Source organism: Pseudorca crassidens, chromosome 14 (assembly GCF_039906515.1).
Source record: "Pseudorca crassidens isolate mPseCra1 chromosome 14, mPseCra1.hap1, whole genome shotgun sequence".
Taxonomy (NCBI): Eukaryota; Metazoa; Chordata; class Mammalia; order Artiodactyla; family Delphinidae; genus Pseudorca; species Pseudorca crassidens.
Window position 1 is genome coordinate 82,844,507 of NC_090309.1, and position 26,329 is coordinate 82,870,835.

Consider the following 26,329-nt stretch of genomic DNA (forward strand, 5'->3'; position numbering starts at 1 on the left):
TTCTGGGCTGATTTCCTAATCTGTAATAGGAACATAATTTACACCTCTGAAAGTGTGAATTCAGTGAGATATTACATCTAATTTGGCCAGCATATGCCCAAACACGACAGAAAGGTAGTTTTGCTTTGTATAAATAATAATAGTGGTTCCCTCATAAAAAAGTGGCAACCTAAGAGAATAGATGAGTTCCTGGCTGTTGTGAGGTGGTCTCAAACCATAGCGGAAAATCATCATTTGCCAGACCCCAGGGGTTTAGTTAAATACGCACAAGTTTATTGATTGAAGAGATTAGGACAAAAACATGAAACCAAATACAGGACAAAGCACCAGAGGCCATAGATTCCCACCATGCATGTCACCAATCTTTCCTCCTACAGGGGACTTAAAAAATAAGGGAGAGGGAAGAAAAATAGGTCCTTCTTGACTCAGCCCCATCTTCAGAATGTAAAAAACCCTCTCTCCTTTTCATCTTCCATTACCAAAATAGAATCAAGAGCAAATCCATGGCCTCCTTGTCTCCCAACAATGAACGGATAAGCCGCCCTCCTGGGAACGTGAGGCCGGGATCCTGCTAAGTAGGAATAAAGCATCCAAGGTCTGAACATACATGCCACGTACTATAATGAAGCACAGATTCAAGTAACATTTACATACTAGAGTCCACGTGTCACCTACCCAAAAACATGACCATTTCACAAAACGTATACAGGCAGTAAAATCCAAATAACTGAGGTACTGGAAACACAAATATTGATGCCAAAAGAGTTCTGTATCATACAGCAATAGAAAAGCCATAAAAAAAAAATTTTGCCACTCGAAATCAAATAAAGCTAGCTAGAAAAGCCAAATAAAAGGTTATTTCAGGGACAGAAATACTCAGAGAAAAAAATATATATAAATGTTAACTACAGCATGTAACATGTTACCCAAGTTAACCCGTAATTGAAGTACTGGCTTAATACATCACAATGTGACATTTTCCTTAATAAATAGAAGAGTTCTTGAAAATACAAAGGTGCGTATGGGGATAGAGAGCTTGTTTTATTTATATCATCCCAGCTTTCAGCTTATTTTCCTTCCCGCTTGTCTCAACTGAGGTTTTTTTGTCCTAACCAGAGGGGCTTCCAAGCCAAAAAAGATCATACTCCGTAAAGAAAACTCAATAGCTGCCCTGTATTTTATACGTGTGGGACAACCTGCTTCGTTTCACGAGTTGCCAATAAAACAAAGACAAAATATTTCGTTGAGATCAGAGTGTTACAAAAGCTTCAGACTCCGAGAGCATCCAGGATCTCACACTAACACTATCGTCTCAGGAAAGAGGCATGCGTGTAACGCAGCCCTCATCGTTCACCAAAAAAAAAAAAAAAGGAGTTGAATTTCTCTTTTCCTTTCGTCTTCCTTTCTTTTTTCTTTCTTTAAACTATGATAGCCGTAATGCATCTGGAAGTTTGACTTCTAATAGCTTCCTGCCATAAACCAATGGACACAAAACAGAATAGTGGGTTAAAGGAGAGATTTTTTTTTCCCACTTCAGGGAGCCAAAGTATTAACATGTCATTTCCTGATCAGGATAGTCAATGTTTATTTAGAAGAAATGAGTTGAAGAACGCAATTAAATGACACAAAATGGATTTTTATTTTCTTTTAGTTTTAGCACCCAGGTTTCATGTCAGTCTGTGTGCACCGAATTTTTTTTAAACGAACCCCGTGAATTATCAGATAGGTGGTTGGCTTGTTTAAAAATGAAAAAAAAAAAAAACAAAAAAAAAACCCTTGGCCAATGGTACCTTCCCTGAATCATGACAAGAAGTTAAATGCTAACAGTGCGATGCCAAGATGTATGTTTGAGGCAGAGAGTTTTGATTCTATCAGGATCTGCAATTATTTTGGAACAAAATGGAAAGTGGGGTAGGCGGAAGCAGCCTAACTGACAGGGGTAGTCTCCGGGGGGGCTCCATTAGGCAAGAGAAGCTCCAGGGGGCTCCCGCCCATCCGACAGGACCCCGGAGGCCGCCCCCATCCCGCATCTCTGGTCCCCATGCTACATGTTCAGTCAGCTCCTTGACGGTTTTCCTTCTTTGAACCAAGAAGCCTGTGAGTGTCAGTGTCTTTCTCGCTACCAAACCAGGCGATACGTGTTCCCTGGAAGAAGTCCTCTCCACTGCCCTCTCTTGCTCCTGGTACCTGCTAAGTCACTGTGGGGCGTGAGCTCAGTTAAAGAAAGGGTCCAAGTTCTCTTCCATGTTGACATCCGGCACCAGCTGATCAGACACTTCCTTAGCACCATATCCTGAATTCCAGACACTAAAATCTGTAGAAAACCAAGGATGGTCCAGAATTTCCTGCGAGGTCAGCCGCTCTGAGGGCTCCCGCCGCAGGATGCTTCGGATGAGGCACTTGGCCTTGGGCGACAGAGTCTCTGGAATGTTGAACTGGCCACGCCGGATCTTGCTGAAGAGGGAACTGGGCTCAATGTCATGGAAAGGGTACCGCCCAACCAACATGGTGTAGAGCATCACCCCCAGGCTCCACACATCAGCTGCTTTGCCCGAGTAGCTGCCATTGGTGTTCAAGATCTCTGGGCTGACGTACGCTGGGCAGCCGTGCTTGTCGGAGAGGGAGTCGTCATCTCCCCGCAGAATGTAGGCATCTTCCAGGCTTTCCAGCTTGACCCGAGTCCTGCAAGAAAGGAAGGAAAACGTGAGCTCATAAGGGTGCTCTGAGACCCACGAATCCCATCATTACATCTCATGTTTCCGATGACCATTCATTCACTGGCCCAGCCAAACGTTACCTACTGAGCACCTTCTACGTGCCAGACCCTATTCCAGGGCTGGGGACCCAGGAGGCAAAGACTCTGCATGAAACTTATGATCTACCGGGGGACTGCAACCTTCAGCAAGTAAACAAACCAAAAACAGCACTATTATCGCCCCATCTTAGTGACGAGGAAGAAAAAGATTAAGTCATACTCTCAAAGTCACACCTGGGTCATGATGGGGAGACACAAGATTTGAACTCAGATCCAACCAGCTGGGAAGCTCACAGAAGCTCTGTCCACAGCTTCTGGCAAACTTGTGGCGAACACGATGCAACATAGGAGCAGGACTTTTCACTCAACGGCATTTTGGCTTCACAACAGCCCTTTACTCGGACGTAAAGGATTTTATTACCCCATTTTACAGAAAAGAACATGGAAGCTCAGAGAGTCTGAGTAACTTGCCCAGAGCCTTCTAGTTGGGAAATAAGAGAAAACTTGACCTCACATATTCCTAAGTCAACCTGAATGCTCCTTCCACTGCACCAAGCTGCCTCTCTTAGGACACAGGCAGAGCCAGGGAACATTCAATCAGGAGTGCATCCCATTACCTAGTCCTTCCAAAGCCAACATCCTCATCTTCTTTCCAAGATTTCCTGTTGAAGTTGCCTCCTGTCCTGCCCATCACACTCCTAGGATCTGGTCCTTGACTTGGTACATATGTGACTCAGGTTAACTAGATAGTCCACTTGCGCCAGCACATATGTGATTCTGTCTCACATGGGTACATGGGTGCGTGTGTGAATCTTTCCCCCACCAGTTAAGGACCACTGAGCTCGCTGATGGATGCAGGACTCTCCTGGGTACGATGGGGAAGAACGGAGGTGGAGAAAGCCTGCATTAAACTCTGAGTCCCTGGAACCGACCTCTCACCTTTATGCAGAAGGACTTAATATCATCACCAAGTACAAAATAAGTATGTGTTCAGTGCCCCCAAGCTCCTAGCCTAGCATCCCTTCCTTAGCCCAGGGGCCTCCCAAGAATTCCTGTGTCCCTGCCCTGCTGTTCTCTGAGTGGAAAGTTAGGCATTATTAACCTTTCAGTGCTTAAAACTGACACCCTCCTCTCACTCTCCTGGCCAGAACACCTCCACTGCCAAGTCCCTGTAAACTCAGTTAATCCCATTCCCTCACACTGATGATGGTCTGCCACGAAGGGGACATGGGACGGGGAAAAGGGGCTAGAGTTAGGGGTTGGGACCGCATGGATAGTGCCAACGAGGTCCTACAAGGTCAGTATCATTCCTATCAGTTGGTTCCTTCAACTCAAAAGGGCCCATCAAAGCATCTACCCTGCTGCCCTGAGGTGTCAGGAGGCTCAGATGAGCCGAGAATAGGAAACTGCTCGGAGAAAGCACAATATGGCTTTATTCCCAAATCAGAGCCCGTGACTCAGGTCCATCCACTGCTACTTCTCTTTCTTTCTCCAACTGCAGGTCTTAGCCTTTCCAGGCAGTCACCACAGCTCCCCTAAGAGCCACTGAAGGCAGGCGAGGCTCAAGTTATTCCAAGGAGAACTGCTCGGAGCTCTCTAGAGCAAAAGGTCTGATGAAACCCTGGGCTGACTCTAAGATCCTATATTTGGATTACAGGAGTTTCCAAGACCAAAGGGTGACTACTTCCCGGTCCTAATTTCCATCAATGAGCAAGAAATAGTTGTGGTCACTGGAAAAGGTGCTGGGCTAGGAGGTAGGAGAGCAGATTCCAGGCCATACTACGTCTCTTATCTGCTGTGTGGCTGTGGGTGAGTCATTAAACCTCTCTGTTCTCAGCCTTAAAGCAGAGTACCGAACAAGGCAGTCTTCTTTTTTTTTTTAATTTTATTTTTTTTATTGTGGTACAATATACATAAGATACAATTTACCATTTTAACCATTTTTAAGTGTACGGTTCAGTAGCATTAAGTACATGCACACAGTTGTGCAACCATCTGGACAAGACAGTCTTAAAGTCTCTGCCAGTTTTAACATTCTGGGCTTCTGTCATATATAGCAACACATCTTCTTTATCTGCTCACCCATATTCTATTATAATCTGGAGTGCACATGCCCTTCTCCTCCCCCTTTAGTGATGATCTGTAAAAATAGGAAGGGTCTAGATGTGCTAATCTGGAATTGAGCGGATTAGAAACAAATCTCTTCTTCCTTTTCCTTTTTCTAATCTAAGGTGGCAGGTGGAGCTGACTCACACCAGCCTCACCAGATGTTCAGAAATTGGAGGTGAGTCAGTGAAACCCACAGGGCAGAGGGGAAGGGCCGCAAACCACAGGCCGCAGTGGGTTCTCTCTGCAGCTTCCCCGCCCCCCCTCACCAGCAGCAGCTCCTGCCCAGCTTTGGGACCAGCCAGGCTCCCTCACCTCCAGGTTCACCGTGTTGGCAGCAGAGCAGCTATGGGAAGAATTATTGCAGGGCAAATAACAATAATAAGCCGTCGCATCTGTGTGACGAGGGGCTATCGTCCGGTGGAATGAGACTTGGAACCAGAAGGTTCGTGTTTGGAGCCAGGTGTGTCCGCCGAAACCCTCCGCCGCTGTCTCAGCTCGTCCAAGCGGGGACGACCATCTTCACCCACATGCCCCCCACCCCCTTCCAGACCCTGCACCGGTCCTCACATACGCCGACCAAGCCCAGTCCTTCCTGGGGCCTCTGCACACGGTCCTCCCCACCCCACCCAGGCTCCTGCCCGGAATGCTCTTCTTCCAGATAGATGTACCCACCGCTCAGTGTTTTCAGGTCTCTGGTCAAATAAATGCACTTGATTAAAGAGACCTTGCCTGACCCTTCTATACAAAGTAGCGCCCCATCCCAGAATCCCGCATCCCGTCATCACCGCCGGGAATACTACGCACTTACACGTCCACGGTTCTGCATTGATACTCTGTATTATGATGCCAGTGGTCGCTTCAGGGTCCTCACCTCATTCCCCACCTCCAGGGGCTCCCGGGCAGGTGGCTAAGGTCACTTTGAACGTGGAGAAAACCACCTGTGTTCCCTGCGGTATCTCCGGCCCCTAGACTAGTAGCCGGCACACAGTAGACACTCAATCCCTCGATTGAAGAGTAAAAGGGACAGTCACGCTGCTGAGCCCCGGGAGCGCCCGGGAGCTCACCTTGAAAGGAACAACGGCCCCTGCTCCGGGTTAAGGAGTTACACCTTCCCAGGACTAAGTGGAGGCCAGGTGACGGCTCTACGGGGGGCGGGCTTTGTAAATTACAACACCTCAGGTGCCTGGCAGGGTGAGGGCAGGAGGGAGATGTGGCGTCCAGGACCTTTCAGGGGACGGGCTTCCCCACCTAAAGCTCTTCGCTGTAAGCCGATTCTAAAGCCCTTTTTACATCCTTATCTCCTTCCGGGTCACACCCCTAGATTCCGACTTTCTCCTTCACCCCGTTAACCCCACCCCCTCCCTCCCATGGGCAGCAGGGACCCCACTTTCATCCTCACCGCTCTTCCGGAACCCCCCTCCAGATCATGGACAAGGGCCTTCGAAAACGGTTAGGGTCTCCCTCTTGTCAATTAACCCCCTCCCCGAGATCACCTCTCTCCTCCCCAAACTCAAGACGAGGACTCAGGAGCTATGCAAATACCTAAGGATTCTGAGGGCGGTAAAAAAATTAATTAATCAAAAAGCACTCCATGCGCCGCTGACCTACACTGCCCCTAAGCTGATCCGTCGGCCCCTGCCTCCTCCTCCCTTCAGAGGCCGAGCCTCCGGCTGGGAGCATCCGGATCTGTGGTCACACGGCGTTCGGCGTTCGGTGCGGCCGGTAGCGACACAGCCACACAGAAGCCAGGCCAGTTCCAAGTCTTGAGGTCAGAGGCCCGGGTTCAAATGCTGCCTCTGACAATTAATAAGTGCCAGATATCAAACACCGTCTCTGCATTTAAGCATGAGGAGGTATCTGCATATATTTTCTTTTTTAAGATGTATAAAATCAACTTCCAAGGCAAGAATTATTATTCCTTTACGGGGACACCGAGTCTAATAGAGAGGACAGGTCAGCTCATTTGTGGGGAAGACTAGTTAGCGGCTGAGCGCTCGCCTTTCTCCGGGCGGGGAACGGATGCCAGACCCGCGCCGCCGCAGCTCCGGGCGGAGGAACGCAACTCAGGCTGGCCGGGCTGCAAAGCCGCCCCCTCACGAGGCACAGCACGCATGCGCCCCAGGGTCAGGGAGCCGGCTTCTTCTGCGCAGGCGTGCAGACGTCCCCCCGGGGTGGGCTGAGAGAAGCCTAGAAAAGGACGGGGAGGAAATGCGGCGCCCCAGGCATGCTTCTGACCTTGCCTCTCTGGGAACATCCTGAACTTGTTTACATCACTCCCAGGCAAGGGTCGAGGCAAAAAGCCTGGATTACGTCTTTAAACAAGGACCTTCCGGGGTGCCCATAGGTCGCGGGCCCGAGCCCGGCTGGAGTTCCAGTTCCGGTCCCCACAGATGTGCCACACAACTGCAGGGCCCTTCAGAAGGTCTCTGGGGCTCAGCTTACCCCCGGGGATGGTGGGGGGGGGCTCGCCCTCTCCTCTCAGGAGTGTTGCAGGGAGTGCCCGGCGGAGCGCCCGCGCCCGCCAGAGTGGGAGGAAATGAATGAACAGTCTTCCAGCTTCTGAGGGCTCCTGATCAGTCTGGGGATTAGGAATTTCCAGGCAGAGAAATCGATTTTCATAAAAATCAACGGGAGCATCAGATGGCCCTAGTCATTCAAATAAACTAGTCACGGGAGACACAGACAGGACGAGTCACACCCATCATCTCGGTTTTTGTGAAGATTAAATGAAACAATGCAAGTACAGCATCTATCAAGGAGCGTAGCATAGTAAGTCGGCAGAAAGTGGTGGAAACTAACTAACCTTCTTATTACGATAAGGAACCTACCTTCAGCCCCAAAGCCTAGAGGGGAAGACAGATGTACGAGCCTCAGGAAGATTGAAATGGACATGAATTCTGTGCCCCGGTACCTTCCTGGGCCATTTGCACTTGTTTTTGTTTTTTTTTTTTTTTTTTTCCCCTTGCTTAGAATGTTCTTCCCCCAAATATGTGCCCAGCTCACTCCTGCTCACATTATTCAGTACTGACTAAGGTAATCAGGATGGGCTGCATGGAGGTGATGAGACCAGAGATGGTACGTGAAGAATAGAGACTCCTGGAAGTGACAAGGGAGGATGGTGGAGATTTGTGTGGCCAAAGAGCTGTGAATGACAGTGGTTATCTCCTGCAGCTTCTTGGAGGGGACAGCCCTGAGCCCTGAGCCATGGCAGGGTTGGTTTGGCCTGCAAGCTGCGTCCCTGCGTGCATTCTGCAACCTGTCCCTGGCACAGGCGGGGAACAGCCTGCTCTGCTTTCAACCTCTGAATGAACAAGGCTTACACGGGGGCCGCCTGTGTCCCAGGTGCAGGCCCAGCCCAGCGCCAGGCCTCCTGTTCTCGGATCCCGAGCCAGGTGCGGAAGCCAGAACCAGCAGGATGCAGTTCCACTCCCCACCCGCACAGAGCATGCGCACCCGCCTTGAAAGCCCCGACCTGACGTCCTGCCCACTCTCAGCAGAGGCTTGAGTGGCTCCCTGTGGGGCACGAAATCGACCTCAGCCTCAGTTTCCCTTCTGTAAAATGAGAACCAATGGTACATGGCCTGAAAAGAGCTCTTCTAGCCTCAGATTTCCCGATTTTACCTTTCCTTTAACTCTGAAGCTATAGGGACTGCAACCCTTCCTCTATACCATCCTGATATTGATATAATAATTGTAGTAACAACAACAGGAAACCACGAATTAAACATCTATAAAATGCTGGGATTTTTTTCAGTCTACATTATCTTATTTCTCATGACAAAACTGAAAGGCAAATATTATATGTGCCACTTCCTAAAAAATAAGGAAAGTGAGGCACAGAGAATGAAATGTTTTAGGTCATACATAGAGTAGCTGAAAAAACGGAGCTCTAATCCACGTCAGGAGGATTCTAGTGCCAGTGTCCTCTCCAAAAGACACGCTGGCACCAACATCACAGATTTCCTTGGTGTCCAAGACAGAGAAACTTCTTAAGGGAGACCCTGGGTTTATGGAGACAAATATGGCCCCGGGTTTATTCAGCACCAGAGCACCTACAAAACCATCACATACATGATCTAAGTGCTATAGTTTATGAGGGGGATGGTGGTAGCTGGACCTGCCCGTTTACTAGATGAAGAAACTGGGGTACAGAAAGCAGATGTGACTTGTCCAAGGCCACCTGGAAAGTGAGTGACAGAGCCTGGATTTCCATGTTCAGTGCTTCTATCCAAAATAGAAAAAAGGTATACACGCAAGCAAATCATCCTTTGTTTTTAAACCTCAAAACCCACCCTGGGCTCTCAGCAGGAAGAGATCAGGACAGGGTCAGCCAGGGAGGGGCCAGGCTGGGAGTTCAGCCAGACCAAGTGGGCTTGGCCTGGGCAGGAAGTCCGGAAGTCACTGAAGGCCGTTCCGTGGGGTGGGTCCAAGCAGGCAAAGGGTCGAGGGAGAAAGGTCAGCCGCAGTCCGCCACAGCCGCTACTGCAAAGCCACCCTTGGCTGCCGGTCCAGTTGTCAAGCAAGGGTCCCAGCTGGGGCTACTGCTGGGGGGACTCAAGGAAGACCTCTGAGCACCATGGGCTGCATTTTGCTAGCCTGGCAGCCACCACTGGGACTCCCCAGGTCGCTAAACTGCCCAATAAATCACTACTCCCTTGAGCCTCTGTTTCTTGTGTGTATAGATCTTTCCAGCAGTCACCTCTGAGAGCCACCGATGCGCCAGCTCCCGGAGATTCAGTGAACAGACCTAGCACTTAGATCAAGCTGCTCACAAATTAGCAAGAGAGCAGCAGGTAAGCCAGTAAGGGAACCACTCGGGGGTGGGGGTGGGGGGGAGAAGTCTAAGGGGAGGGGGACCTAGGGAGGGCTGGTAAGTTCTAGAAGGCAGTATATCCTCTGACTGCCCTACGACACCACCCCACAATCTGGGACGTGGTGGTTCCCGCACCGCTTTGATTCAGAGAAATCTGCAGCTTGGAAAGATGAAGTCACTTGCTGGGAAACAGCACAGTTGGGAGGAGAAACCCAAGCGGACTCAAGCACCCAGGTGTTTCCACGGCACCGGCCGCCCAGCCAGGATGTAAAAGCCTGTGTAGCTCGCGTGCAGATGCACGTTCGCGTCCGACTCATCAGGGCCGTGGTGGGATTGGGGAAGCCATACCCCGCCCCCGCCCCCCATGCAGCCTGCCTGCCGTCGTCATAGGAACAGCCAGGACGTCCAAGGGAGGAGACGCAGCTCAGACTCCTCATGATACTCCATCCAGCGCTCGCTCCCCTGCATTGAGACCTGGGTCCCCGAGGCTCCCCCGACCCCAGATCAGTCGACTGAGCCTCTCAGGAAAGCTTCCCAGGCAATCATCCCTGCTCCACGCTGGACAGCGCTGCCCCAAGGGGCCACCAGCCCAGTTTCTTCCAAGAGGCAGGCACATCCTGAGGTGCTGTTCGGATGATTTGGGGCCCAGAACATTCCTATCCATGCCCCACTGGTGGGGTGAGGGCAGGGCTCAGGCCAGTCCCTTCAGCCCCGCCACCCCCAGCAGCGCTGTGAGTGGCTGGTCCACACACTGGGCCGGACGGGGATGCTTCCCTGGGCAGGGTCCTAAACTGGGGCTTCCCCAGGTGGCCTGAGCAGAGATGGAACAAGTTCAGGGAGTCAGAAAACCGGGTTCTGCTCTTGGTCGTGTCACTAACACGTTATAGGACTTTGGGGAAGGACCTTCCCCTCCTGATTTCTTTAGCTGCAAAGATAAAAGGGCTGGATTTAAATCCCCCTCTCCCCCCCCCCCCCGCCCCACTGCCTGAGTCCTGGTTCAGCATCCTGAAGGGGATACCCATCCAGTCCATCCTCCACACACGCTTCTGGAATCACAACGTGACCCCGCCCAGCCCTGACTAGAAAACAACTTCAATGGCTCCTCCTGAATTTCAGATCAAGTTCAAGGTCCCAGGCATGAAGCCAAGGCCCTAGACCTCTTCAGCCTCATCTCTGCCCCCACCCCGCCCCAGAGTACCCTTCCCCAGCAGTCCCTCCCCACCTACTCCTGGCACTTTCGGGACCCCTCCCCTTCCCTCCTCCATCACTCGGAACAGCCCTGTGAAGAAGCCCATCTCCTCCCTGACATAATCCTTCTCTACACCCCACTCCATTGTTGGAATATCCTCTTCCTGCTCGCAGACAGCTCTCTAACGCACACCCTTCCTCTCTGACATGGTGTTAAAAATAACCATTGCACTGTGTCTTCCATTAGGGGAGGACTCTGGTATTGAGTCTTGTATCCCCGATACCTAGCACAGCAAGTAGCGCATAACAGGTGCTTCATAAACGTTTGCAAGATAGTGTGATTCTCGTGTCTGTGAGATGCCCCCAGCTCTAACCTGCTGTCTAGAGCTCAGGGCATCTTGGCATGACTGCTCAAGAACTGCAATGTCTAGAATCCAAAGAAATTTCCAATAGACTGGATTCTGTGCATGGTTTAGAGAAATTCCCACGAGGGCTGGATAAAGGACGTTTAAAATGCGTTTCCATCCACTGTCTTCCTCCAGCAGTATATTTAGGGGATTTTTTCTTATAATATTTATGCCTCCAGGGTATATGGGGCTATTCATCCCCCCATTGAGTCAAATGTCATACATTCACCGGCACTTATAATGCTAAGTCCTGTGCTAGGCATGAGGGTCCAAATAATAAATGGACCACAGCTTATAGTTCTGCAGAGGAAACCAAACCCACTCCGCAAAGTGGAACAACAGGACGTATTAGGACTGCCCGTGGGATTAGTTAACTGGTGGCCGAGTCTATGTCTGCCAAGACTGCTCAGAGAAGACCGAGTCCTGAGCTTTACTTCGACTCCAGCCGGCCAGGTCCTCGTGCTGTTCACTTGTCGCCTAATTGCATACGAAAATTCCTTCTACGGGTTGAGCACAAGGGTGTATTTTACGTGGCATCTATTTCTGCAGCTAACGTGGCATTTGAGGACCTAACCTTGGGAGCCAGGTCTCCTGGGTCCAACCCCCAGTTCTGTGCTGACTGGCTGTATGACCCTGAGCCTCAATTTCCTCATCTGTAAAATGGTGATAACCATAGCAGAACTCACTTATTGGGTTTAAATGGCTTCACTTAAATATAGTAATTAATTCAGATGAAATTCATTTAAGTGTTGTAGTTAGAACAGGGCCTGGTACATGGTGGACCCTAGATATTATTTCACTAACATGTAAGTCCCGTGAGAGCGGGCCTTCTGTCTCATTCGGCATTGCAGTATCTCCAGCACCTAGAATAGTGCCAGGCACATACCACGTGCTCCATAAATATCTGTTGAACAAATAAATGAATCTACAGGTTGCTAGGGTATGAGGCTCACAGCCATAGAGGATGACGGACAGCAGTCACGACAGGTATCTTTTTTCTTTTTTAATTTAGTGCTGTTTTTATTAATCTCAAGTATTAGCTTAAACTTCAGTGTAACAGATTTGGGATTGAATTCTTGACAGGTACCTTTTTAAGTCCCTGCAGTGCACCAGGCTCTGTGCTGGATACCCTAAGTTTATCATCTCCAACCCATGTCAGAGAAGGCAGGCCAAGGTCAAATGGTCAAGGGCAGGAATCAAAAATCTCACTGCTGTGCCCTCTGCTCCATTTGCCTGAGGGGTCCCAGTCGAGCCCATGAGCTAATTTATTAAGCCCCAATAGTAAACAGCCCAGCCAGAAATCCTACTGGGATTTCCACTATTTAGTGTATTTCTAAGCACAGAACCTTGAGGAAGCCCTCCCCTCTAACTGTGACCTGAAGCCCTTCTTAAATAAAATGACACCCACCGCAGACATGGATAATGGTATCTTAGATAAATGTCACTTTTGCATAAATCATTAAATCAAAATGGGAATGATTTGTTACTTGATGTGGAGCTCTGTAAACAGTTCTCTTGAAAAACGGTGTCTACGTGGGAGATCCTAAGTTTTAGTCATTCTGGGCTCCCATCTGGGCCATGACCGAGACGACCATTAGATCAATACATTCCCTGCCCCCCTCACTCTGTCATTAGAATCCAATCTGAGCGGCTCCTACTCAGTAAAAGGCATTTTCAGTCATTCAGTGCCCACCACGTGCGCATGAGACAGCCTCTGACCCCGAGGAGCTCCCAGGCCAGCAGGAGATGAGGACAGTCTGGAGATGCCCACAGACAATAACAGCAGAGCGGGAGACACGCTATGACGGAGGCAAGTGTGGGTGCTACCGGAGGGTGTCACCGACACATCCTGAGAAGAAGGATCTGGGGAGAGGAGCTTTCCCTAAGGATGGGCCCCGTGTACATCAAAGTGGTCAACATGAAGAAGAGAATTCCAGGAGTTCTGGCTCCTTCAAAGCAAAAAGGCAAGGTGTTTCCCTAAAATCCAGTGAGCCTACAACTTAACGTAAATCACTATTAATGACAGAAAGCAGAGTCTGGTCTCCAGGGATCCAGTGCCTGCCCTCTGTACTTTGTTAGATACTGAGCCCCAAGAGAGGTGAGAAAAACCTGGAAGATCTAAAGGGAGGACTCCTATAGATACTAACACCTGGGAAAGAGAGCACTGACCTCGGTCGGTGTGGGAGGGAAGAGGCCTTCACCCCGCAGGGAGGTGCAGGTCCTCTGGCGCCTGGGCAGAGGGCTTTTGTTCTACCGAAAACCCCAGGCCGCTGGGTTCCTCCGAAGAGTCCCCTGTGGCAGACGCAGCACTGATCGGCTTCCACAAAGCAGAGGAAATGAGACCCGTGACGTCAAGAGATAATGATCTCCAAACCAAAGAAGAAACATGTACAGAAGCCGTCTTCTCCTTCACAAGGGGTATTTCTGGGCAAAGAAATGTCAACACTGAACTGTGGTTGGGGGCAGGGAGCTGGGGTGAGGGGTGGCAAGGGAGAGGAGAAATCCAGCTGGCAAACAGGGACTGCTGTAGGCACAAGCCCTGCCCCTGGCGCTTTCTTCAGGTGGCCCCGCTGCAGCCCCAGGATACACCAGCTTAAAGGGCTCTTTACGTCCTGAGTCAGCAGACTGGCCCCGTGTCACCCAGAGGGCCAGACAGCACGTGCAGAAGAGGCCAAGGACAGCAGCGGGATCTCGTGCTGACGGCCAGCTGCGCACCCAGCATCAGGTTCACTGCCGTTAATTCACTTAATTTCAGGAGCAAAGTCCTCTCGTTATGACGAGGCAACGGGGCAGAAGAGGTGAAGTAACTTGTCAAAGTTAAGTTGATGAGTAAGTGCAAGAGGAGAGATTGGAATCCAGACAGCAACTCACTTTCCACGGGCATAACTGGCCTTGTCCCTTAGAGGCTGGGATTGAACCATGGGCCTCAAGAAGCAGACTGACCAAGCAGACCCCTCTAATCCCAGAGCAGGGCGAGAGGGGCTGGAGGACGCAGGCACACCCTCTGGGAATTTGAGCACTGCTCTTCCTCAGGTTCAGGGCCCCAACCAACAGGGGGCCCCTCCTATGCACACAGACCATCTCAGATTTTACGACAGGAACTGGGGATGCAAAGGGTGTGTCCAGGGCGAGTTCAACCAAGATAGGGGTTTAACTTCCTCAAAACACAAACAAAATGACTGAGGCTCTGCCCTGCAGAAGCATCTCGGCAGGGAGGAGAGGCAGCAGCACAGGGGCAGAAGCACAGTGGCCGGTCCAGGCCTGTTGGGGCAGGATCCCTCACTCCCTGCCTGTGTTTCTGTCCACCTTGCCTTCGGTACATCGCGTCAACCTTCTAGCCCTTCTGAGCATCAGGTTCCACACCACATGTACTTGACCTGTCAGGCGCCCTCATAATACGGATCCAGTGATTATAATTAAAGAAAAGAAAGAGGAGGAAGTGGCTTAAATCTGAACCCTTCCATCACAAGGGCTCCACCTTCATGGAAATGGTTACTGCATTCTCCATTCTCTGGGAACTGCTCCCCCGTAACGGTACCATTTTATCAATGACTCTAGGAGCAGCTGTTGATTAGTAAGTGCCTGCCCTGCCCTGTGAGTCACAGAATCATCTCACTGAACTCTCACAACCACCCTACAGAGATGCAATTATTATTTCTGCTTTGAGGAAAGAAAGTGCAGCACAGAAGCATGAAATGACTTAATCAGGTAGCTAATAAGTGGTAGAGCCAGAATTTGAATCTAGCTCAAATAAAACAATAAATAAAATAAAAATAAACAAATAAAACAGGAGCAGAAGAATCTGAGGTGCTGCTGATTCAACACAGAAGCAGAAGGCACCCTAGCATCAGGGTTAATAGAACATTGGGTGTCATTTGTATATGATGTCTGCAAAGCCACTTGTGGGAAACTGGACTTGCGGTGATGACAGTGCCATTAAGAATGTTCCCATGGATGGCCATGGACTCAAGAGTTACAGATGGTCCAGAATGGAAAATCTGTGCATAAGAAGTCAGCCCGGAGGCAGGTCTCTTTCTGAACCACGTGGGGCACAGTCAATATCACTACGTAATGCTTTCACCTTCTATCACTTTCAAGATCATCAAGGAACAAGAAGCACATCCTTGAGAGAAGACAGATGCAAAAGAGGGGCTTCCCTGGTGGCGCAGTGGTTAAGAATCCGCCTGCCAATGCAGGGGACATGGGTTCGAGCCCTGGTCCAGGAAGATCCCACATGCCGTGGAGCAACTAAGCCTGTGCGCCACAACTACTGAGCCTGAGCCTGAGCTCTAGAGCCCTCGAGCCACAACTACTGAGCCTGCAAGCCACAACTACTGAGCCCGCGTGCCACACTGCTGAAGCCTGTGTGCCTAGAGCCTGTGCTCTGCACCAAGAGAAGCCACAGCAATGAGAAGCCCGCGCACCGCAACGAAGAGTAGCCCCCGCTCACCGCAACTAGAGAAAGCCCGCATGCAGCAACGAAGACCCAACGCAGCCAAAAATAAATTAATTAATTAAAAAAAATAGAGTGCAAAAGAAGTGTCTGGTGATTTGAAGTTTAATAAAGCAGTGCTTCCTAAGTCTCTTCTATGACCCGCCCCCCCATCATAGGACCAATGCATTAAGGATCAGAGAACAGACACAGACGCCGTCGCCTAACTTTTCAAAAGCTTTCAAATTCAACCCATTGTTTCTAACGCTTCGTTGCTGTCAAGAGAGGAAGAAGCTTTAGTCCTATTGAAATACCTATGGATTAGGTCCTATTGATTAGGACCAAAAGTGAAGGCTGCCAGCAGCATGGCCCCCAAGTCCTGTTCTTCTCAGGAAATACAAGCAAGGTTGCCACACAGCCACCGTGCAGACCAACAAAGAGACTCTACCATGAAACTCGGTGGCCCCTGGGAACTAGAATATGCTGAGTGACAAAACCTGTCTCACAGTCCCAAGTCGAGAGGTTAAAAACCAAACAAGATGAAAGAAGGCCACTAAGCATTATTCATCTTTTACGAAAAGTTGATGTTTGGGTGAAAATTAAAAAGGTCCTGTCAGCTACTGATGAAAACATTTAGAATGTCCTTGAAAAGGAAACAGCAACCTTCTCGGAGCTGCCCGGACAGAGATACACGTCATGTTCAGCACAGCAAGTTCGTTGGTACCTCAGCATGGTTCGGGGCAGAAAAAGAGCTCTGGAAGGAAATGATAGGATTTCTAGGCTAGCTCCATCATCGGACTGGTTGTGAGACCTTGAGCAAGGTCACCTAGCTCCTGTGTGGCCCAGGTGCCTCGCCTGTGGCATGGGGAGTTCTCCTTCCCCCCGATGGTCCTTCGGGAGGCCGGGCTGCTCGGGCTCAGGTGCTCAGACATGCTGCAAACAGATGAAGACCAGCTTCCTGCCTGTCACTTAGGTTGTCTTTTTCAGAAGGAAAATGCTCTTTGGAGTTAAAAAGGATTGAGCTTTGACACGCCTGCTCCAGTGGTGTCCTGGTTTCACATTCACATGAGATGCCTCTTTCTAGTTCTTTCTAGAAAGGGTCTGCTCTTCTGCATAAGTCAAACATAACTCCAGACTGAGCATCAGAGCCCCACAGTTCTCGTGTTGGAAGCGTCTTACGCGTGGGTATTTCTTCTCCAGCCCCTGCGACATCAAAGACTCTGGCTTTGCCACAGTGCACTGATCAGCAGTCTTACACGTCTTCCTGTAAAGGACAAGCAGGCCTGGGGGAGAATCCCTGCACCAGCAAATGTGAGATCGGACTCAGCCCTTATCTGCTTCCGGACGGCTGTGGGCTCTGGGGTGAGCACCCTCACCTCTGGGGCTCTGCTTCTTGGTGGCAAAACAAAAGGGCTGAAGCATGGAACCTCTAGCGTCTGCTTCTGCTCCCATGTCCTGTGACCTGGGAACATCCAGCCTCCTGACTCACTTCACAAATCTGTGTCTACCACGGCTGTGCTAAGCCTGGATGGGTCACCCACCCCATGTCCTTGCTGATGCCTGAAATTCCTCTCTAAAGAGACAAAATCAAAGATGATGTTTAAAAATGCAGATCCCCACGAGAGAGAGCATTGATTGTCCTGACTCCTGGTGGCAGCCAAATGAATTTCTTGAGAGCTGACTTAACAGAGGTAATATGTCCTTATTTCTGCTCTTTCATGTCTGTAACTTTGAGACTTCGCCATGCTACACTTCGGAGCCCTCATCTACCCAATGGACATGCTAATACTCAGCTCTCCAATTTGCAGAGAGAATTAAGTGTGTTAAATGATAACCTTATGGTAGGAGCTTATAGAGGTCACCAAATATTACCTCTTATTTTTGTAGTTAGAGTTATTAGATCTTCAAGGATGGTGAAACACTGAAGGACAAAGAGGATACCTCTCTGTCAGTATTCTGCTGGGGTCAGACGTATATATCTTTCCATATGAGAATATTCAAAGCAGCACATGCCTGAGTGTTGGAACTCGGGAAGACCTCAGAGCCAGTAGAACTGAGCCAGGACACTAAAAGGATAAGGAACTTGAGGCCAAGGGGAAGGGACCAATATAAGGTCACAGAGTGGAGTAAAGGCAAAAACAGGATAAGAACCTGGGTCTCCAGGCTCCAAGGGCAGACACACCTGAGCTGAAAGAAAAGTAACCATCGCCCCACACTCTAGATTTTCAAATAGCGCCCCCGACCTTCTTTAGTTTGTTAATAAAGGTAAATGCCATCCACTGTCAGAGACCGGGATATTGGCCACCACGGATTCCTATGATACTCCTTTATGGGTAAAAATATGGAACAATAATCAACTTCTGTGGGTCCAGGAAATCCAGGGGCTCTCTGCACTTTGTATACTCAGCTGGATTATAAAAGTTCATGAAATTATTCCATTTGGGTTAAGTAACCACAGGCCCTTTGACCTGTGCTAATCCCCAAATGCTTCCCAGACATTTACTGCCCGATTAGCTCAAACCATGAAGATGGAAAAACCAAAGCACACACCACGTGGCCTCTCTCATTTGGATGCCATGAGACTTCTACAAGCAATCGTCTAAATACACCACAGGCCACTGGGATCGATGGCCAACTAAATGGAAGATGGAAAGGTCTGATAGTAAATCTATTCCAGACGGATAAAAGGTAGCCCCGAAATGTTCACTGAGTGAATGAATGAATGATGTGCACTAGCCTTGTATTCAGATGGTCCTTAATAGCTTTGTGACAATGGAACCTTCACTTCACTAAACACTCTGCTAACGGGAGCTGAGGATGCCCAAGGCAGTCCGGAGAATTCCATGACATCATGTATGCAGAGCCCCTGGAACAATCCTTGGAATAGTCAGCAATGGACATAAATCAGCTGCTTCCACTCCTCTAAAAAAGCACATTATTAAAAAGAAAAAAAGGAACTTGAAAGAGTTTTTACAATCAAAGTCAGCTGGAGGAGAAAGCAGGTCCCCAGTGGGATCTGCTAAATAGAATGTAATGAGTTAATGGAAGAACCATGAATGAAGCCCAGATGCCTAGCATCCTGTCCGGTCGACTCCTAAAATAACCGAGACTTTCACATTGCCAGGCATGTGCACAGGCAGGTTCCTCACCTGCAACATCGGTCCTTCCCACATTGCCTACAACACGTTCATCTTTCAAGTCTTGGCTCCAAAATCACCTCTCCTATAAAAACTTTCTTGACTCTCCAATTCCTAGTCAGAACTGACATCCCAGCCCTCAGTTCCCATCTGACCCAGTACATAAGTGTATGTAGGGTCTGTAACATTTCCTTTATAGGTCATTGACTAGCTAATGAAACTTGATAGTCACGGTACTGAGACTTGTAATTCATACTGAGGAACAGACTTAGGAAATATCTGTTGAATGAGTGACGAATGAATGACAAACAACTGATCCCAGGCGTGGAGCTTTCCGAAGGCGAGCTTTTCAAAATCTTGCCTTATTCACACTGAAAATGCCACACAGGCTGGCAGCCACCTTCAGAGTTCAAGACACCAAGACAAAAATAACTACTGGGTCACGGAATAATCTGGCACTTGTGAGCATCTGATAACATCTCTTAGAGGAGCGGCTATTTGCTTTCTAAGGGCACTTCAAACACTGCGACACCCACCTCCCTTTGTCTTTCCACGCTCCCTCCTCCTCTCCTGGACGGCAGGCAGCAAAACACAACAGCAAAACACAACGTCCACTCCAAACTCTCTAAGCAGCCTGCTATAGTACACGGGCCTGGACAGGAACGAGACTCACCTTTCTTCGTCCTTAAAGATAAATTTCCGCAGCTTGAGGTCCCGCAGCACCAGCCCGCCATCGTGGCAGTGGGCCACCGCTGAGGCGATCTGGTAGAACAGCCTGGCCGCTTCCTCCTCCTTCAGCTTCTTGCAGGTGCGAACGAAGGAATGCATGTCCCCATAGCTGCGCTCAAAGAACACATAAGCTTTCGTCTCCCCCAGGATGATTTCGGTGATTTGGTTGATGTTGCTGTGGGCAGACAGGCAAAAGCAGGGGGCCAGGGACTCCTGGTAGCAGCTGATATCAAACACCTAGGGCAGGATGAACAAGACCAAGAGTCAGAGTACAACCAAATCCTGTACAACCGAGTCACAGAATGTGGATGCCTCCCAGAAACGTGGGCCAAACTTGGACCCAGACCACACTGGCCTTGCCTCCTACCAGCTGTGTGGCATTGAATAGCTCGCTTGACCTCTCTGAGCCTCTGAGTCCTCGTGTGCAAAAGGGCAAGTGATTGACTCACCGTGTCAGGAGGATTATAGGAGAAAACGAAGGTCAGAATGCTCAGCCAGATGTAATACAATACACAAGTTGCGTATCACAAGTTGTGTATGGTATTACACAAACTGTATATACAATGACACAAAACGAATCACAAATAAGTTTATGATTTTTTTCTCTCTATCCTAATCCCCTGTGTTTATAGAAAAATTAAGGCAAAATCTGAAAGTGACCCATCCCAAGCTGCACAGATAACACCTTATTTACCTTAAAAAAAAAAAGTACACCAACACTACACAGCTACAGCAACTGTAGACAACATGTTTTGTGCTGCATAATTGGGTTGTATAGCAGTATACAACATAACAGCAATTAATAGGTTAAATGCGTAAACTGAAGGTTACCTAATTCAATACCTTCATTTCGCAGATGTGGAAACTGAGGCTCAGATAACAAGTCAAATCAAGCCCCCAGTGGCAGAGCCAGGAAAGGACACAGTCCTTCTTATTAAGAAAGCAGACACGCTCCTTTCTCTCTTCCCTCCACAGATATCTAGCTCAATGAATCAGTTATGCAATGATTTTCTATGAATCAGAATAAGCCTGTGAAATGCCACCTCATTGTGGGGTTATTTAGAAAGAAAATCCATCCTCAGTACCTTTTGGAGACAGATCTAAGAGGAATTAACACTACCGAGATTTTTCTGAGGTTACAAGAAAACGCCTTCATTCATTTCAAGAGCTCCACTAAATCAGGGATACAAATCTCTGGGTTTGGAATGTGGCTTTCCTACCCGCCTGGGAATGTGAGTATGATGAGTCTATCTGGTGCAGCAGAAGTGAGGTGCAGGCTCGATGGTTCCTTGCTGGGAAGCATGGGAGGCCAGGATTGCTCTTACAATACACTGAATGTTATCGGTTCACCATCGCTTAGCTTCTTAAATTTCTTTTTCATTAGTTAGAACATACTCTCCTTGATCATCACTTTGCAGTGTGTGTGGGAAACGCTGGCCTAGAATAATCAAATCTGAGAATCTAATCCTGGCTTGGCCACCAATAACCCGCACGAGGGGATAAGGCCCTCAGAATCACTGGGCCTCCCTCCTCTTCAGAAACTGAAGACATTGATTTAGAACATGGTTGACCTTTTTTGGGTCCAGATCCCACCTGAGAATCTGATAAAAGCTCTGTCCCCTCTTAGCTGACAATGACCACTCAAAAGCATGTATAATACTGGATTTGTCTTAAGGGGATTCACGGGCTTTCCAAAACCCAGCCAGGGACACAGGCTGCTCCTTAAGAATCCATGAGTTAAGTCTCTCTTAGCTGCAAAAAACAAACCCCAAAAATCTGTGAGTCAAACCGGCCTCCTAAGAACCTCGGGAGGGCTGGTGCGAACCCCGGCGAGGAAGCAAAGTAACGTTGTGAATGAACCATAATAAGGCATCTCAGGAAAGTGGCACAGCTGCTGCCACTATAACCTAGAATTTAAGAATGAATACTTCAGTGTCCCCAGAGACCACAAATCACACCCTGATACTGTCAAATGATGACCTGCGAGCGGTGACCTCAGAGGTCCGTTCAATTAGGAATCTGAAATGCTTGAGTCAACTTTAACACCCAGACTGCAGGCAGCAGAAACCCAGGAAAGCCTCAAAAATCTCCCAGAGAGCAATAAAGGCTTTGCAGTGGCTAATGTAAACACTGTGTTATATAAGGAGGATGCTGGGATCTGAAGAGCCAGGCTTCAGGCTGTGTCGCCAGTACTCGTGGAGTTATGATTATTTATAACGTACTTCCTGCTTCGAGCTGCATTTTTAAAAAATAAAAGGAGTTTTTTTTTTTTGCTCAGTACCTTTAGTCTATTATCCTGTCCTGCTGCTGAAAAACTGGAGGGACATTAAAATTAAAAAAAAAAAATCAAACAATTCATGGCAGCTTCAAAATTCAGCCATACCCTTTGTAGAAGAGACTAAATTAAATTCCAAGATGGTGGACAGAGTATGAAAAATAAAGCAAGTACTTATGTTTTCCCAAATGGGTAGGAACCGAACTTTTATTAGTAGCTATAACAGGCATTTATGGGCTTGGATTGGTATTTAAACCATCACCTTCAAGTGTAAAATCAAGCCATAAGCCTGGTTGCCAGCTTCTTTTAAATGTTTAATTTGGAGCCTTCGTTATATAATGTGACAGTTCAGATAAGGCAGAGATTAGGCCATCATTCACAGCCTTTGCAAAAAAAAAAAAGTGCCCATTTTGTCAAGATAGTAATTATGTCAGTCTGCACAGTAGCTACAAGCATTTCCATGAAAACAGTAAGCTAAGAACCCCCTAAAGTCCCCTTCCTTCATCTGCCTAGCTTAAAGTAGGCACAGGGAGACAATAAACAGGCATGATTATTTTGGTTAAATGACCCTCCAGTCTCTCCCAAATTATGTCCTACAGAATTCTACAGAGTTCTCTGTAAGTGGCATTTTACATTGGATCTGTTTTTGCAAAGACTTTTTCTCTTGGGTCAACACAGAGCTAGGAGACACGAACTCTATATTCTAAGATGTCAAAAGGAACTGGAATTCAGTGTGTAGATTTCACTGAGCCTTGCAGTAAGTCCACGGTGCCTACGTGAGGGTAGTTCATAGAAGCAGCCTTATAAAACCACTTGGAGCTTCCTAGGTTATGTACAACTGTGCTTGCATAAGAAGTCACCCACATCACCTCTGGTAAAAAGGCAGGCAAACAGAAGCTGCTGTGTCTTAAAGGGATGACCTCTGTCAAGCAGAACAATGATACTGCACTTAAATCCACTTGCAGCCGCATGGTAATTGGTGAGGGGCTGATTCAATCTTTGCAAGAACTGAACCAGCCGATTAAGTACAGTTTCAGGCCAGAGAGCAAGTCTACGAATGACACTATAAGGTCAGCCCAAAGTGAAATATGTCTTGAAAAATCTGAAGGGAGAAAGAAACAGCAGGAGCCAGAGTCACCTCTGCCTTTAAACAAAGAAATAGCGGGCAAGATGCTTCTGCAGAATTTGGCGGCAGAGTCCCTTGACTTAAACGCGTCTCCAGCCTTTGAAAAATATTAAAATGCTCTACCGAAGTTTAGCAAAAGGAGTGAAAACACTCACTGCTGGGTGATTGTGCATATTTCATATGAGAGTGGCAGCTCTGTGGAATTCATTCATTTCAAAGGATGACTACCCCATTGTACAACGTTGTAGGTCTTCTGAGAATTCAATCCAGCTCTGAATAGCCTACTGAATTTTGGTTAACTGGGAATAGCTGCTCTGAGTCTCAATAGCTTAGAGAAGGTGCAAAATACCAAATGCTCAGTACAAGCAGAGAGAAATATTTAAAGAGTCTCTGATTTTCCCCAGCGGTCTGAACTGAGCAATTGCAAAACAGACTGGAGACCCTTCACAAAACCCATGTTTCACAATGAAATACTCCAGTCCCCTATGAAAGAAAGCAAGTCCACAAAGCAGCCTGTGGTTGATGGTAAAAGTGTGATGCATTATTTGCAGCACAGCTGTGCCGAGTGCCCATTTCAAAGACATCAGGGGTCCCCACTCCTTACTACCTCCTTACCTCCCTCCCCCCAAAAAACAACAGTGAGCAAATCTAAAATTAAGCAACAGTGAATTCTTGATCTATGTCCAATTCCTGGGTAGCCTGCTCTACCGTCTTCATTTTTTGTTTGTTTTTTTTGCAACTAGTCTCCTGCTCATCCCCTTGTCTGGAGCCCTGTGGGCGCACACAAAGACACACTCAACACAGACGCCAACCAGTTCAGGGTCAAAGACGAAAAGGAAAGGAAAGTGCCCATCTCTGCATTAGCACTGTGAATCCCCGAGGCTCCAAATGCTGGCCTCTAAACCATACAGGCAACGGTGTGTGCTGAGGGGTGGAGTAGCAGGGTCGAGGGGGCTCCGGCTCGGAGAGCTGGAGACGAGAAGGAACGGAGACAAGAGGAAAAGACCCAAAGGATTCACAATTTCCTGCACCCAAAGGTGCGCTGGCGGCTTTGATTTCCACCCCCAACCCTCCTTTCAAGGCTCCTGGCAGAAGCAAGCTCTTTGTGAACTCCTTCCCCGCGCTGGGCCCCTGGGCTCAGCCAGAGGGGACACCTTTGTGTGTCTCTTTGAAGGGGCACCTACGGAACAAAGGTTCAACACCTGCACGCTGCTGAGAACAATGGCTGCGAAAGGAACCAAGTCATCAGCGCCTTAAAATTAGCGGGGGATTCCCTCCTCGGTGTTGGAAAGGGGAGGGGGCTGGACCCAGGGAGCAATCCCCGGGCAGCGGGACCCGGCGTCGCGCGGAGGAGCTCCACGAGCCCTTGGGAGCACGCGTGGCCGTGGCCCCCGCGCAGTTCCGCCGCCCTCCCCGCCGCGGGCTCTCCCCAAAACGCCCCCGCCGCAGCCCGCCGCATTGCCCGCAACGCTCTAAAAACTTCGCAACTAGTCGAACAGGAACAAATAAATACATAACCCCATTTAACGAGACCACGGGTAATTATCCCGCGAATCTCCCTCCCCCCCCCCGGACTGCAGGGCTCGGCAACCTTCCGCCCCCTCCGGCCCCCTCCAAAAGGCCGAGGGGATCTTCTTAAAAGACAAAAAAAAAGCAAAAGCAAACCCCGGGCTCTTTACCTTGCACACCAGCTCCTCTCCACTGTGCAGATGCACGGCACGAAAAACGTGGTCTCCCTCCAGAGGTTCCAACAATAAGTATTTCCCGATGCAAGAAACGCAATGCGACAAGTTCGGAGTCTCAGGCGGGCTCGGGGAGCCAAGGTTCGGGCTGAAACTCTGGCTGGGTTCGGCGGACCTTATAGACGACAACTCTTCGAAATCCTGGGTTTTGTTCCGCGATCTCCCATATCTTGCTATTGTGATGGGGGTAGACCTGTGTATGTTCATGAGTGTGGGGATCGCACTCGACAAACAAAAAAACCCGCTGGAGAGACGAGTCGCTGGCGAGTGCGTCTGCAGGCGCCTCGGTGCCACGGATTTTAAAAGGGAACGAGAGGGGAGGGGACGGGAAGGGGGCTACGTGGAGAAAGAGTTAGAAGCCCCCAAATGGGCGCCGCCGGGCACCTTGTCTGCTCCGAGCCCGGCTCCCGGGGGTCCTCGGTCGGCAGCAACTCGGGTCCTTTTGTTACCCCAAAGCCGCCAGCGATTTGCAGAATCTTCGCACTTTTAGTTTCTCTCTCTCTTTCTCTTCTTCCAGCGTGGATCTAGACGAGTAACCAGGTTGCTAAGGTGGGGAGCTGCAGCGCCGGGTCTCCCGAAGCGATCCCCACGCAGGCTTCCGAACCGCAGACGGGGCGGAGGAGCCCGGCTGTAGTTTGTGCAATCTTCGGGGAGCGCACGGCCGCTGCTTGGTCTCAGCGCGTTAGAAACCAAACAAAAAGAAAAAGGAAATAAGCACGGGTACCGGCTCGCGCCGCACCGCAGACAGAATCCGCGCTGCACCCCCTTTTTTGGTGGAAAGGGTGGGGGGCGTGGAAGGGGGGGTGCCGGAGAGGGTAGTTACCTACGTTTTAACTGTAGATGGCGTCTGAGGCTTTTCCAAGACCGCAAGAGCTCTCCAGAATTTAAACAAACAGACAAAAAAATAGGAAGGGAGCATTTAACTTAGAGCGGTCAGCGCTGCCAACAAAAGATTGCAAAAGCTGGGCACAGAGTTGTGGTCCGGGCACAGGTACCACGGCAAAGCCCAGGGCTTGGCCCGCCGGGCAGAGGTCAGCACCGGCTCATGCTGTCGCCGCTCCCTCGCGCTCCAGATCGTCCTCCGAATAAAGCGAGAAGTGCGGGCAGGGACAAGGGTAGATCAATGGTCTCCGAGCTTCCGGGGGTCCTCCCGGCCCTGGAAGGGGATGCACCCCCAGCCCAGTCAACCCGCGCTGTTCCTTTCTCGTTCGGTAACTGGATCTCGCCTTGGAATAATTTGCAACCACTCCGTCTCCCCTTACCCTCAACCCAAATTGCCTGGCGGGGTTTGTTTTGGAGAAAATTGACGGCTTTTCTTCTTCTTTTATTTTGTTCTTCCCCCAACCGGAGGTAAGAGGAATGTGTACTTAAAATTGAAGGGGACGGCCGACGGTGCCCGAGGCCAATCCCCGAGCTCAGCACGCCCGCATCTCTCTGCGAGGCGGTATTAATAGTTACTTACGTGGCCGGGGATCTCGGAGCGAGCGGGGCCGTGTGTGCGCGTGTGTGCGCGCGCGCGCCTCGCTCGCGCTCAGTCTCCCCATTCAATGTCACCGACACATTTCTACGGCGCCTCCGCCCCCCCCAGCGGCACCGGCGACTGGCTCAGCCCAGAG

The 26,329-nt window shown here is 49.4% G+C and overlaps 1 protein-coding gene across 1 annotated transcript; it reads right to left on the minus strand.

Annotated features, from left to right (window-relative positions):
• Positions 1-251: 251 nt before the first annotated feature.
• On the minus strand, positions 252-26,238 carry TRIB2 (tribbles pseudokinase 2). Its single transcript, XM_067703672.1, has 3 exons — positions 24,651-26,238; positions 19,515-19,807; positions 252-2,682 (listed from the first exon to the last, which is right to left on the minus strand). The coding sequence occupies exons 1-3, from the start codon at positions 24,918-24,920 to the stop codon at positions 2,214-2,216; spliced, it is 1,032 nt and encodes a 343-aa protein (XP_067559773.1). The 5' UTR covers positions 24,921-26,238; the 3' UTR covers positions 252-2,213.
• Between the last annotated feature and the right edge of the window lie 91 nt (positions 26,239-26,329).

Coding starts and splice junctions, on each gene's coding strand:
- TRIB2 (XM_067703672.1), bottom strand. CDS start 24,920: ATGAACATACACAGGTCTACCCCCATCACAATAGCAAGATATGGGAGA. Junction 19,808..24,650: donor GAGAGGAGCTGGTGTGCAAG/GTAAAGAGCCCG, acceptor ATCCTGCCCTAG/GTGTTTGATATCAGCTGCTA. Junction 2,683..19,514: donor ATCTTTAAGGACGAAGAAAG/GTGAGTCTCGTT, acceptor CCTTTCTTGCAG/GACTCGGGTCAAGCTGGAAA.